This window comes from Quercus lobata, chromosome 2 (assembly GCF_001633185.2).
Source record: "Quercus lobata isolate SW786 chromosome 2, ValleyOak3.0 Primary Assembly, whole genome shotgun sequence".
Classification (NCBI taxonomy): Eukaryota; Viridiplantae; Streptophyta; class Magnoliopsida; order Fagales; family Fagaceae; genus Quercus; species Quercus lobata.
Window position 1 is genome coordinate 71,747,838 of NC_044905.1, and position 15,829 is coordinate 71,763,666.

General features: G+C 32.7%; 1 protein-coding gene across 1 annotated transcript in view; it reads right to left on the reverse strand.

The window, feature by feature from the left end:
* The window catches only part of LOC115976458 (triacylglycerol lipase 2-like), a 48,381-nt gene extending 38,011 nt beyond the window's left edge, over positions 1-10,370 (reverse strand). The window contains 7 exon segments of the mRNA XM_031097750.1: positions 5,734-5,774; positions 5,867-6,010; positions 6,315-6,425; positions 7,687-7,827; positions 9,822-9,845; positions 9,847-9,942; positions 10,179-10,370. Coding sequence (XP_030953610.1) covers positions 5,734-5,774; positions 5,867-6,010; positions 6,315-6,425; positions 7,687-7,827; positions 9,822-9,845; positions 9,847-9,942; positions 10,179-10,370 — 749 coding nt within the window.
* Positions 10,371-15,829: the final 5,459 nt, after the last annotated feature.

The following is a 15,829-nucleotide window of genomic DNA, read 5'->3' on the forward strand; positions in this document are numbered from 1 at the left end:
AAAGGGTGTGGTCTAGTAATGGGGAGAAAAGGGGAGCCTATTTTAGGGTTTTCGCTCAAATTCTTTTGGGGAAAAATGTCTTACTAGGATGACATCTCACCCAAAAAAAGTAAACATGAGCTGGAATCACTAGATGCATGACATAGAGGTAGGTAAGGGAGAAGTTTAACCCTTATCCGGATGAAAGTTGTTGACACCCTGTTTTGCAACCCGTATTTAACCTCACATGGAGGGTAAAATGGTAATTTCACATTGGAAATATGCATCTTGATTCTGGTCATTAGGTCCTTAATCTCATTTCACCAAAATGATCTTGATGTTGTAACGATCAAATCAACTGGTCATGAGCCCTAATCGGACCATTAGATTGAAAGTTATCATCAAATCAAGTTTTAATAACTGAGATACACTATTACAAATTGAGTCCGACTATATGTGATTATGAACAATTGATTTCAATTGGTTATAAATATAATAAATTTGAGATCGATGATGTGTCATAATTTGATTGGTTAGGACTACATTTTATGGTAGTGTCGCACACACCTAATCAACTAGATAGTTAAACATTAATTATTCAATGAGTAATTTGTGCAATTATCTTTTAATTAGAGTAAATTTGGAACCAATTAAGTCTGAAATGGGAGTGATTGGAGTTATTTAATGTTAATTGGGAGCTAATTTGGGACCTATTAATGTTAATTGTGCTGAAACCATTTTCTAACAAATGACCACTGCTCACCATTTCACCGATATCTCTCAGAATATTTTGAATCTGTGAATAATCTCCTTCCCTAGAAACTAGACATCCGGGGCTTCAATTTAAGTACAAGAATGAGACAATTCCGATCAGAATTGAGGTAGATATGATTTTTCAAAATTGGCTCTACAGGCTGTTATAGCAGCTACGGGAAAACCGAACTTTGCTTGCTCTTCACTCTCATCAATCTCCACATTTAATGCACCAGATATCTCCAAAAGCTAAAATGAGGTCTAGGTTCATGATTCTTTACCAACCCTCATTAAATGGCCTTCCATTCATATTTCCTCCACCACTACTATATAAATCTCCCCTCCTTCATTCCAAGACACAAAAAATCCCCCCCTTCTCTTTTCTTGAGTTCTAGTGAAGTTGAGTAGTCTTGTCATATTTTGGTCTTCCTAAGACTCAAGGTATTGAGTGAGACTCACTCTCCCTCTCCTAGCTCTTCTTTTCCTCCACCCTTAGGACCTCCATCAAGAATCCCCTCCTCCATTATATGGATCTTGCATGAAGGTATAATCTCATTCCCTAATTGTTTGTTTATATTGCCATGATAAGAATTTAAGATTAAAACATGATAATTCCCTTGAATATGTTTGAATGTTCTTATGTGTTCTTTACATGTTCTTAGTTGTTCATCACATGTTCATGCATATCACTAGATTTAATCTTAAATCCACATCAAAAATATGAAAAACATGTTTGTTTAGTAATTCTTTCAAATCCTTGAATCTAGGTTATCACTATCCACACACATTCACTAGAGTTTATTTTTCAATCCAAATGTCATGCTTAATAAATTGAATTAGGGTTTATCACATGCACACATATTAAATTCAACATACAAATTGATTGACATATTGGATGATGTGATATGAATGTTGGCTACCATAGTCTAGAAGACTGGTTTCACCGGGCAAGGTGGGTGCCTAACACATTCCCATCTTGTAACATAGCCTCCGAGCTTAGATCAAGGGTTAATAGATCAAATACTTATCCATGTAATTTTTGATCTTTAGATTGTAACTAGGAAACAAAGCCATGTACTTTATCTTAGATTGTATCTTTTTTTTGATAAACTTATCTTAGATTGTATCTAGAACCAAAGCCATGTAATTTTCCTATGATCAATGTAAATTCAATTTCAAATTAATAAAATGAGGAATTTTTCATTCATGGTTTTTTTATTTTTTCAATAATTAAATAAGTGGCAACTCCATTGTAAAACCCTTAATCTAAAGGGGGAAATATAACTAGTCGAACCTCCATTTTGAGAGGTAATAACACGACTCCACCCATTCACGTGGATTTGGCCCTACATCCCATAAAAACAAGCCGGGGGCGCGGTCTCTCACAAGAGTATTAAGAGAGGTAAGAGACAAAACCAAAACCATTTTTGTCTGGGAATGAGGCATGGTGTAGTCTATACAATGTAATAGTAGTGGTTGGGTAGCTAGCAAACCAGTGGACAGTCTTAGAAGGACACCCAAAATGAGCCAAAAAAGGTTAAGGGGTAAAATTGGTAAATTATGTCACGGCAGACAATATAAAAGGCCATAGGCGTGAACAATGAAGGAAGGGGGAAAGACGACAAGCAAAAAAGAGAGGTAGAAAGAAAGAAAAGGAAGCAGAGTAAACAAAGAAACAAAAAGAAAAAGGAATGATACAAAAATCCAAAAAAAGGGAAGAAACATGAGTGATAGAAGCAGTGGCATGCATCAATTGGCTACCCATTTCTCTCCCTCTCAATAGACCCACTCTCTGATAAGCTAAGAATTCAAGTTTAAGTCATTTAGGTCCTTTTTTCCAAAGTGTGTAATCTTTATGACAAAAGTTCCCTCTAAGGTTACCCACATTGGAGATCGATTCCCTTTTTGGGCTTGTGTTTGCTAAAGAGCTAAGTCCATTTCTTTGGCAGACAAATCCTTTCTTTCTTTTTTGATCAAACTAACTCGTTATCTTACTGCTAAAACTTTTTGCCATGGTCTTGTTATTCATAATCGTATTGCTCTATTCTCCCTTGCTATGTTATTCACATATTATTGTTATTAGTAGAAATGTTTTAGTTATCTTGCTGCATCGTGCTTCTGGCTGTAATACTTATAACAGTCTTTCCTAACGTGAGCATGCGGTACATGCAAGGTTCCTATCAAGATGCATTTGTATGGGGATGGTCCAACTTGCGCAGAAGCCGGTTTAAGGTGTGTTTCAATTAAGCCAGTCCCAACTCTCCTACCTCAGAATCACAGGCCATGGTACAGTAGGAGAAATCAAGCCCAAAACACAAAAAAAAAAAAAGGCCCACCACAATATATATATTAATAGGCAAAGCTTAGAAAAATTCCAATTAGATATTAATTGGATTATCAATTTTGCACCACGTGTCCCATTTAATTTTTAATTTTGTGCCAAATGAATTATTGATTGTAAAAATCTAAAAGTCCAAATCCAATTAGATTCTAAATTGGATTTCAATTGGAGTCCAATTTTCGGCCATGTGTCCATCTAAGCTTTTAATTTTTGTGGTAAGTAAATTATTGGGTGCAAAAACCATAAAGTCTAAAATAAATTAAATTCTAAAATCCATAAAGTTTAAAAACTATACATTTCTAAAATATAAAATGAGAAACCATTACAAATTTTAGAAATGTATGATTTAAAAAAGTGTAAATTAATACAATGTATAATTTGAACCGTATAATTGTAACTATTTTTAATTATACATGTGCATACATACGGGGTTATATACTAGTTTTAATAATGAAGAACTCATACTTGCATTGGCAAAACAGATTAAAATCAAAATTTGATTTTCCTTGGGTTCAAATGTTGTTTAGAGTCAACAAGTAAATGTTAATTTTAGTAAAGTACTAAATTGAAGGGTTGTAGTAAGAGTAATGGTAAGATAGATAGGGAATAATAGGGAAGTATGATGATAAGGTGGGAAATATTAGCAAAATTAATTGCTAAGCTTCCATGATTATTTATTGTATAGATAGCCTGGTATGACCCCTTCACTCTTGAAATTCCAGTTCCGTCCTTAGTTTTAAAGGGAAAAATAAAGTAACTTTTTAAGTCTAGCATGCGTGCTCAAATTTTGAGTCCTCCCTAGATAAGTCAAATCTATTTAGATTGTTAGATGGAGTCACTAGAAATCTTCCAAGATGTCTCTTCACTTCAATATCTTCCAAATTTGTATTGGAATGTACATGCTTTGGGCTTGAAAAGTAGTCTACAAGTTTGAAAATAATGGTTCCTTGTTTGTTAAGGATGACTATCTTATAGATTCATTCTATAATCTTATTGACAATCTTCATCCACGTTCTTAGTTATTTCCAATCAAACAGAAAGTGCACGTTCTTAGTTACTGGTTTGCATCTAGGTCCATCACTTACATCATTTTTTTTTCTTACGAATAACCACTACTCGTCGATCACTACATCAATAATTTATAAAAATAAATAAATTGTAACTATAGCATTTTCCTCTTTTTAAAAGCCATAAAAAAATTATATCTAAAATATAAAACAAAATATTTAAGCCCAAAAAATTTAGCCCAACAACAAAAACTACATATAGCACATTTAAAAGATATTAAACCTAGTCAACCAATTTTACATAAAATAAATTGTCTGGCCCTTTAATAAATTTCAAACTAAATAATTTTGTCCTTACTTTGAATGCATTAAAGACAACAAAAATTAAATTTAAAATAAAAATAAAAATAAAAAACTTCAATGGCCAAGCAAAAGCAGAGCCGAAGGCCAAAGCAGCCACAGTTAGAAGCAGAACCGCCTCCTTTTACTACTAGCTAGGTAAAGTACTTTGCCTAGTAATAAATATAAACTAGCTAATTAATGTTGATCACACAATTGAGGCCTCCATCAAGGATCATAAGTGTTGGCCGTTAAAAAATTTAACCACTTGATTGTAAACTACATCCTTGGCATTCCCTCCCATGATGAAATCTGCGTGAGCATAATCCTTGATGAACTGAACTGAGAGCTTGTCTACATCATGGGACTTTAAATCATCAAGTAAATGTTTAACATCTAAGACATCAGAGAGTGTATCTTGGCCACCATAGCTAAGGAACATAGGAAGGTCATGGGGAATGTTGGAGAGGTTATAAATTGGTGGCATGGCTTCCCCATAATGCATCAAATTATAGTCATGCCTCCCATAGTTGTATTTTGCCACAACACCATTTCTAACAGCTGCAAATTTTTAGTTCAAAATCTTCCTCAATTAGTTATTCATAAGTAAATATCAATGACTTTTCTGGCAGTTTGTAACAAAGACTACCTAAAAAGAAATATTCGTGGTGAAGTACTAAGAAATAACATTAGTAAAGTGACATGCAACTTCCAGTTCCACACTTCCACTGTATAAAATGACATCAAAAATAGTATATACAAACTCATTCTTCGTGTAATATTTCACCTTAAGCCTTTTGATCACATGAATTTTCATACCCCAAAATAGTAAAAAGCCATATACAGTCTCAATGAAAAGAAAAAAGTTTAAAATGCGCATCACAAGAATCAGCGTAAAAAGTTATAGTTCAGAAACAAACTTACTTTGAGAAAGGTGCACCATGTTCATGATTGATGTTGGCTGAGGTTCATTCATCAGGAAGAGATCAACGGTTGAGGAATTAAGGCAGCAATTTTTCCCTTGATTGAACACAAAGTTGGTACCATTGCATGAGTTAGTTCCTTCAAAAATATTTTCAGTGTATAAAATCCATTGTACTATTGAAGCTACCGATCAATGCAGAGACTAATACCAGTTAATGCGGTTACTAAGTCGGAGCAGTCAACCCCGGGATTATCACATAGAAACTTGAGAAAGGCACCCCCAGCTGCCCTATATAAAAGGATTTGCAGATCAAAACCATCAATTTAGAACATTGTAATTCTATAACATGAAGTAACTTCTATATCATCAGTAACTCTTGGGACTCTTACCCTTTGGGATTGAACTCTGCTAGACCAAATAGCCTGCCGATCTGTTGTCAAAATCAAGCATTTCTGTCATGTGCATGCTGTTTATTCTTGTTTAATAAATTAACATTATGTGGGGCATCATTGATGACCTTACCTCACCAACAAAGGATTTGGCAGCAATATTGCCAAGTGCAGTTTTCATGTGGCTCAAATAAGCAATAGGACTCAACAATGCTGCTGATTTCAGCTGGTTCACTAGTTTACCTTCCGAGAAGGATGCCAAAGCTGTTAAAGTTCCCTGTCAAAGATTGCCCAAGTGTCGAAATTTTAATAGAATACAGTGGACAGTTTTTTCTAGTTATATATTCCAAACTTTTGAACATCACACTACTAGTACTCTCTCATTTTCAACAGAAAGCTTGGACAAATTTATTAGTATATGGCTAAAGTCATTAATGCTAGACGTCCACATAATTAAGATAACAAAACGATTCATAGCATTGCAAAGGCTTTTTTGCAAATCTAAGAATAATGAATGTCTTAGATTCAAAGTGTAACATATGTAGCTTTGAAGGGGTGCATAATATGATGATGATGCTCACCAGGGAATGGCCCACGTAATTAATCTTCTGCCCTGTTTGGCCATACACATAGTCAAAAAGAGCTGGTAGCTCAAAGGAAACCAATTCATCCCATGACCAATTCCAGAAAGCCTGTCATATTTACAATATTGACAAACCATGAATAACAAACAATAAAGAAGATGAGGGGAATATCTTTTATAAAAGATATACTAAATTACCCATGTAACATTTAAAAAAAAAAATTACCCACTTACCAACTCAATTCTCAATCTTTTTTATTCTATTTTATATATATATATATATATATATATATATAATGTATCAACCCAATAAGTATATAGGATATATGATTTAACTAGGTGTGACCACAAGCTAGGCTTGTTTTCACTTATTTGTCCTGCTCAAAGGTGACCCTAAAATTCAACAAAATTCAAACCCAATTCTAGTTTTAACTGTTACAAAATTAAGTGATTTTTTTTGCCGAATATAAGCCAATTTTTTCAAGGAAAAAAAAAAGTTTACCTTCAAAAACCTACATATGTCCTAAGATTTGATTCTTTTAGACCTCCAAATAGGTACAATTAATGCCACACTCGTTAGTGTTCCTAGATCCTTTCCTTTTTTTATCGTGCTCTATGATGAACCTATATCCAAACCCAAAATCTAACAAAAGAAATTCAAACCAATTTCCTGAGTTCTAATCAATGTCTATTCAAGTAATTGCGTTTCTGTTTTGATACTGACATCCACGTGGGTATTGCTAATCAACTACCGCACTCAGACTTTCAGAGCCTTTTCTTTTTTTCTATTTTGTTTTCCTTTTCTTCTAATCAGCAGCAAGTGGGAAGCAGCCAGAACCTTTCATGGTCGAAAATCAAGGAAATTGAATCCTTATAAAACAGTGATCATTTAAATTAAATCATGTTATATATTCAGTTATTGGAAGATTTTATAATTTGAATTATTTGATCTTTGAAAAAAAAAATTCTTTCCTTTTCTTTTAATTAAAGATTTTTTTATTTTTAATTTTAATCAAAGTTGGATCCTTTATACAAGTAGGATATTAATTAGAATTTGGCTAATATATCTTTCTACTTAAAACTGGTACTATCACACTTTCCCTTGGCATCAAACTCATCTTAAATTTTTCACCATAATTGATGTGGCAAATTATTAATAATAAATGAAAGAAAAAAAATTAAATAGTGGATTCAAAAAATTAGTAATAATTTGTCAATTGTTATGAAACAATATTGTGAATTTTTTTTTTTATATGAAACATTTCTCTAAACAAAAACAAGAAACCACTTTATCTATCATCATATGCAGCATAAAATAGTTTTATGAAGTAATTAAATTGATGAGTAGTAAAGGGAAAGAGGAACAGAACTGGTTGGCTAGGGACCAAGGAGACATGTCGTCGGCTTAATCTGGTCCCTCTGGTGTTAGAAATCCACACATCAAACCCGTTATCAGCTAAAATTAATGGTAGATTTTGCTCTGGAGAATTCAGAAGCCATGTCAATCCATCCTGCACCAAAAAAATAAATAAATAAATAAAACCAATCAAACATGCACCACGTAACTACATCGTTGAAATTCACAAACAACAAAACAAAATTGCCTTCCCATCAAAAAACAAACAAACAAACAAAATTGCCCGCCCATATCTCAGTTTATGTGAGACTTTGCATGTTGTGGCTCAAGTAATAAGAACACACGTAATACTGTAATAGTTCACACAAGTTAAGATGCTACGTAGAGATATCTTCAACTCTGGTCTAGTCAGATGGAATGGAATTATGAGTGAAACGGTGCATGATTTTGCGGACTGTTAGATTTTAACAGGGCACCTTCAACATTTCTGCATAGATTAAGTCTAGTACTATAACTAATTTTACAACTTTGTCACAATTTTGCAATATGACGACTTGTGAGTAGTGAAATAATGAACTCATATGGACTCAATATTTTATTTCCACCTTTTACAACTCACCACATAAACAAATTATGACAAAAATTATGGAATTTGTTGCGGTAGTAAACACACTCTTCTACCTAACCTTCCTTTTGTCGTGGTGGCTATAAAACTTCAACTGGATTATTGGAACAATCAACTAGTATTAAAACAAAACAAAAAAACATAAACATAAACAAAAACAATAAAAAAAAAAAATAAAAAAAATAAAATAAAAACTAGTATTAAAAACAGACCCATATCGCCTTGGTAATGTAAACATGACTTTTGTTGTAAATACCTTTTAGCCGTCATGGAAATTTTGTAGCGCATAGACTAGCCAGACGCGCTATTTGTAACCATTTTCTTGTTTGGATGGAGGACGTCCCTCATGACATCCTTGACGTGTATAACTTTGATTTGATCTCAGTTAATTAACCTTCCTCCCCTCCCCTTTGGGGGGTTTTTCTCTCAAAAAAAAAAAAAAAAACCTTTTAGCCATACACACACACACCAAAAAAAAAAAAAAAAAGGGTGATTAAAATGGGATATGTTCACATTTGAAGAGATATAGACATATATTAGTGGTATGTTGGTTGACTTAAGAATTAGCACGATTAAGGGTTCAAACCTAATGGAAAATCTCTAGTTGGATTAATCGGTTAATCTAATCATCCAACTTAAAAGTTCAAATTTGTAATTACACAAAAGTTTTACTTTTTTTTTAATCTCTTATTCTACACTGAATTTATCATTATAAAAGAATTTTTTGGATTAATTTTATACATAGTTTAGATTTTATATTATAAATCTAAAACTATATTTAATTTTAAATGATGTGATACTATATTGATTTTGCACACCATTAATTACTTTTAAAAAACTTAACAAAATGGACTATCTGTTTCATATATAACGTTTTGTTGCAAGGGTAGAATAAATTATGTATCCAACAATATCTCTGGGCAAATTCGTTTTCACCTTTGTGCACAAACATTCATCTTTCTTGTGAGCAAATTTACCTTTACAATGTGGTGACCAATGACCAACCTCACATTTTAATGGTTACTTTGTAAGAGTCTAATATGACTTCACATATCATCAACGTACATGCGTAACCTAACTCATTTTTTCTTTAAGTAGATGCGTAAATCATGCATTCCCTTTTATAAGACACTTTTGTTCCAGGCTTTTCTTTTAGCTAACTTGGACCTCATCATATGCTTATAAAGGAAACCAAACATTCAAAGCGGAATCATTCCAAAGTTTTTACTTTGACAAATTAAAGCAGATAGACTAAATATAGAGTGCTCCATAATGTGCAAACTGACGCGGATTTGACCCTTTTTTGTGTCAAGACTCAAGACCATGGTGTCAGGTTTCACACCAAAAAAATGGCATAGTTTCCTGGGGAAGACTAGACTATTCCTCTTATTAGTCCTCACTCCTCAAAACAGAACTAGAAAAAACCCCCCACCTTATTAATTTTACATGCATGAAACACTGTCAAAAAATAACTAAATATGTGTATATATATATATATATATATATATATATCATTCACTTACGACAGTAACCCCATGTTGTATTAAGAGTTAAGACTGGTTGCTTCTTAGTCCCAGCAGTACCCCCAACACGACCTTCTGGGATCCTTTGCACACTGAGTATATACCCATCTTTGGTTGTCACCTGAAAATTAAATTTACATGCACACATTAAGTCACATCTATACTTATGTTTGATTAAAAGGTCTGGTTAATGTATGTCCTAAAGGTATACGTTAAGTCTTCTATTTTTAGAAATATTTTCTCAAAAATTGAAAAAAATTATCAATATTTTTTCAATTCTCTAGAAATTTTTTTTCAAAAATGATTGATTAAAAGCCAAACTATAATATATGTAATAGTTATGCATGAGAAATTTACTTCATGCTCCTCGCATTTGTAGCCATGTACAGTCACTGAAGATGCGCATAGACCATTCTCTGGTGAAGCTACAGCATCTTTGTTTAGGCCAAAGGAACCACGAATTGAGCCATGTGCTTGATGAGGCTGAACTGCCAAGACTAGGACATAGAAGCTCCAAGCAGCCAAACCCAACAAGCCAGGGACACCCATATTAATTGTTGGTTTTGTGTGATAAGTTTGAGAATGAAGCTTCCCTTTATATAAGAGTAAAAAAGAAAGAAAGATTATTACAAGTATGTGGGAAAACAAATTGGTTTTCTTTCTTTCTTTTTGGCTAACTGAAAAAATTATAAAATACTTGGCACTTTTCACGTTCTTTCCACTGAGAAAGGAATGGGTTGGCGTGGCCGTGTGGGTCCTAGAATATTTCTAACTAAGCAAATGGATATGGAGGAATCATGACTCTCAACAGTCTCTTATATAGCTACAAATTTCTGAAGCTAGAAACAGATTGAGGATATATAGGAGCTGTTTGTTAACGTTACGTGTGAGTGAAAAAGTGTGTAAAAATACGTGTAATATTATTTAAAAAAGGGAAAACATGTGTTTAAACACATGTACCAAACAGACTCATAGGAACTAGTCCTATCAAAGGCAAATTTGAGGGAAAGCAAATATAGACATAAAAGACAATATATCATATATATATATATATATATATGGTATTTTTATTGAGATTTACTTAAATTTGAGTTTCAAATCCATATCATATTAACTTTATATAAGATGTATGTGATGCATGTCTTGTTTATTTATGCCATGATTAATTTACAAGGGGTGCTTATTTTGGATTAGGATCATTTAGAGTTCAGATAATTATATTGTTGAATTCCTAAAATCTTATTCTCTTATCCATTTATTTATTTATTGATAAAATTATCCATTTACTTTAAAATAAATGCATTATATCTTGACACATTATTCTATACTATTTATAAGAAGATTCCTCTGTTTGGACTAGACTTTTATATGATTCTTAAATACCCCTAATCCGGTAAAAATATATCTCAAACTCCACTTAAAATGCTTACAAAATAAGAAACTTTCTTACTAATCCATGTCTTCAAAACAAACTTATTCAAAATTTTAAATAAATAAATAAAATTATAACACTAGACCTCCAAAAAAAAAAAAAAAACCTCACCAAAATAGTAATAATAGAAGCTTTTTAAAATGTTGATAACACGTTAAAACTTTATCCATTCATTTCACAACAAATGAATAGGATTTTCAAAACTCTTTGTAGAGTTACCCTAAAAACTCTAAATGATCTTAATCCATTTGGCGGGATAAACAAGTAATTTTTTTTTATTAATTTTGTATATTCCATTTTCCTTTCTATAAATAAAAAAAGTTTTGATAAGTAATTTAATTCATATTCCTTTTCAAGTTAGATAAATTAAGGTGGATTAGATCTGCTAATGAAATGTGGATATGATCTGGATCCCTGCAAGTAACCTCTAAGAAATTTTACCGACAAGACTATCTCTTTTTCTACAATGGATAGTATTCAAGAATAGCTTAATATTTGACTTTTTGACATAATCTTTCCATGTTCTTATGAAGAACCAAGACCAATTTTGGTTCCTAACTGAGTCCAACACTAAAAGTGACAATATGAAGATATGATTCATGTAAATGCATGATGCCTTAAGTTGCAAATTTGTTTTCTTATTTAAGTGGCTAGGTACTTTAATTTAGATGAAATATATAGCTACTCTTATCTTAGGTTATAAAGGGTAAAAGATTTCGTAGAGGAATTGTGAGCAGTAAGGGGATAGAGTAAACTTGGGGATTGATTTGGGAACTACTAATTAACCTTATAATTGAGGTGGATGCCCAGATATAGGCAGATAGATATCACTCGTAATGGAAGCAACTAATGATTTTCTTTCTTTTAGTGCTATGGTTTCAAATTGCAATTTGAACACTTGTAACCTTGTCCACTCTCGTAGAAAAAGAGTGCAGACCTTTTGGAAAAAAAAGGCCATGATTTGAATAGATTTGTGTTATTTGTATTGACCCAGCTCATTTTCTTGTAGATCAATTATTGAAAATAGTTGCCAGACGTATACCCCAAACAATTTTGTGAAAGTTAACTTAAATATGCATGATTTCAAGTAATATTTTCACCCAAAGTAAAAAGATCGGGTAAGATTGAAGTAGGTTGAAAATAGATCCAAATGTTGATAAAATATTAGTTCTTGGAAAATCTAATTTTAAACCCAATGTGTTCTAAAAGTTCTTATACCATTTTTAAAAAAATCTTATTTTAGGCCCCAAGCACTTTAATCTTTAAATAACGGAAATAGTGGATTTATTGCACAAGTTTGTTATAAATTCCCCGTATATAATAAGCGAATTCAAATCTTCTGTCTCACTTTTTTTACTTTCCTCCATACAATTATAGATTATAATATCAAATCACAATAGCAATAATAACACAGCAATAAACATGCAACACAAAATTTATAAACAAAGTGGAAAACTAATGAAGAATCTCTTCAAAGGAAAAACCAATCTAGAGATCTATTTAATCTCCTTAAAAAATTCAATATATAAAAAGAAACAGTTATAATAGTCTATACTCACATAACATTTGCAATCCTAAATTCTCTATGTAAAGTATACAAAAAATATGTTTGCCTTCCTAGTTACCACCAGAGTTGTAGAACCAGGGACGCAGCTATAGCAAGGCTTGGGGGGTCATGGTCCCCCTAAAATTTTAAAAAATTATTTTGTATAAGTATTAAAAACTTTAAATATTTAGCTACAAAAATAGAAGTTGGCTCCCCAGATGTTTGAGTTAGTTAAATGATGCTCTTAAAAACCCATAGAATTTGTCAATTAGTCTAGTAGTTATAGAGACAATGTAGTTTTTATTTTCTCTAATTCATTTTTTGTACATATTTAATATAAAACTAGACAGATTTTGTATACTTAATAGAGTTTAAAAGATAATAAATTCCCCTAAAAAATTATTTTGCAAATATAAATATGTGAAAGTTTTTAATTTTATATACAATATATGTAGAGATTTGGCTTGAATTTAGGGGCTTTTATGCACATACATGATCTATATGGGAGTAATTCCACTATAAGTGGATTTACTTGTTTTTTGCCTAGTTTAAATTGAACTAGGACTCCTTGTTTTGGATGACTTGTCATTTGGTGGAGTTCTACTTGAATTGGATCTCTTTTCACGTGGTGAAGGAAACTTGTTCTCATATTAGTCTTGGAATTCTACTTGACTTCGGAGTCCAATATGTGATTGATTTAATTTAGCTGACCTTGAGAGATAGCCATGTGATTTAGAGTTATATATACATGGAGTAGACTCTGTCTTTTGCTTGGATTAGTATGGTGCACGTGGAGACAAGGAAATTGCATTACAAATTCTATTGCTCGAAGGACTTGCATCTTTGCCGACTTGAATATCCAATATAAATAAAGTGTGTTGCGGCAAATTTAGAGTTTTGTGTGTGTGAGAAAAAGAGGCTTTCTTTTGTTTGGTTCTTCGATATTTGTGTGTTGCAATTTGGAATAGTGAGAGAGATTTGTTACTGCTTGGTTTTGGTTCTGCAGTTTGGTGATTTGCTCTTTCTTTGTGTGTTGCAACATTTGGATTTGATTTGTGGCTCTCTCTTTGGTTTGAGTGCAATTCGCATTTGGTATTTGGTATTCGTATTTGGCATTTGTGAACCTTAAGTTCTTTGGTTTTGTATTTGTGAGAGAGAGCTATTTGGGTGTATTTGGGATTTGAGATTTGGGTTTGTGAGAGTGCTTCTACACCAATTTGTATATATTATCTCAAATTTGTTATAGTAAAATTTGTTCGTCGTCGCTCATAGATAGGGCTGTCCACAGGTCGGTCCAGGTCCGGTTTGTGCCTAACCCGGAACTAACCCGACAGAATCGAGTTTTGGAAAAACTCACTCGTCGCCGACCGCCGGAGTAAACGGGTCGGGCGGATCAAACTTCAACGGGTGTGCGGATGAGTCAGTCAGAGTCAAAGATCTGAGAAAACAACAAAAGAAACGGCGAGGAAACTGCAAGAAAAGGTGAGAAAAACCCAGATCCGGTGAAAATCTCATCAGGATCTATGAGATTTCGCCAGATCCGGCGGTAATCTCACCATATTCGATGAGATTTCGCTAGATTCACTCAAAATTTCGTCAGATCTACGTGAAATAGCGCCTGAATTCGGGTTTTTAATTGCTGAAATTTGGGTTTTTCTCGCCAGAATCTGGAATTTTCTCGCCGTAACTGGATTTATCGCCGAAATCTAGGTTTTTCGTCAAATTATGGGTTTTTCGCTGGTCGGTTCGGGTTTTTCGGGTTTCTGGGGAGAGAAACCAAAACCCACCCGCCGGAGTCGGTTTTTGGTGGAGAAAATCTACCGCCGACCGCCAGAGTAGGTCGGGTCGGCTGGTTTTGGATCGGTTCCAATCGATTCTCTAGGTGGGTCGAGTCACCGGATATGTTTGGACAGCCCTACTCATAGATATAGGCTATTGCTGAACCACATAAATCTTGGTGTTTTGTGTCTATTTTCTTTTGGATTAATTTTCTTCATTCCAATTAATTGTTTGAGATCTTTCTCAAGCCTAAAATATTTTCACAATCAATCTTGATAAATTTGAGCTTCTAATATTTTACAACAATATATTTATAAATTATGACCTAATCTAGTACCAAAATATTAATGTTTATATTTATGTACATGCATTTACACATGTGTGTGAAGGTTTATCTTGACTCGAGACTAATATATTAGTAACAAAATTTGGCCCCCCAATTAAACAAAAAATCCTAGCTCCGCCCCTGTAGAACCTCTTAAATTTTTTAATAATGATCTTCTCTATGAACAAATTAACCTAGTTCGCATGAACAAGAACCTCTGGTACTCCAACAAACTTCTCAAAGATTTGTAGCAACACTGAACTCATTTAGTTTAAACTCTAGTTTCACAAACAGTTTAAAGCTCAAGTTGCATAGGAAAACACAATAGTTTTTCTTATTTTTGTTCTAGGCACAAGAAAAACGTTTCTCAATTTAGGCTTAACAGTTGAAGATGTGAAAGTTTTAGTTTGGTTTTAGTAGTCTTTCTTGCTTCTAAAAGTCATGCAACAATCATTAAAAAAAAAAAAAAAAAAATTGTGCCAAAAATGTTTTATATAGCGCACAAAGTAGTTTTAAAATCCAATATAACCTTTCTTCTAGTAGAATTTAAATTGCAAATCTTGACAATTTTTCTCAAGTGAAACTATTGAAAATAGCAAAATTGTGCCAAATTTGAACGACTTTGTCTCACACATTTTAAATCCAAATTGGGTTAAATTTGAATCTATTTCAAAGCCCCATACCATATATATGTATACCTTCTAATGAAATAAGCTTCATTCAAAAATTAATTGTGGTGCAAAAATATGGATAAAAGATCATCAAATTATGATCTTTGAGAAAATTGAAATTTTGTCGTCTTAATTTATGCCATTTGTAACCCAAACTCAACCCTAACACAATTTTATTGATAAATCCAATTTTGACACTATGATTTGCAAAAACATTTATAAAAATCCTAACAGATCTAAATAACAATTAAATGA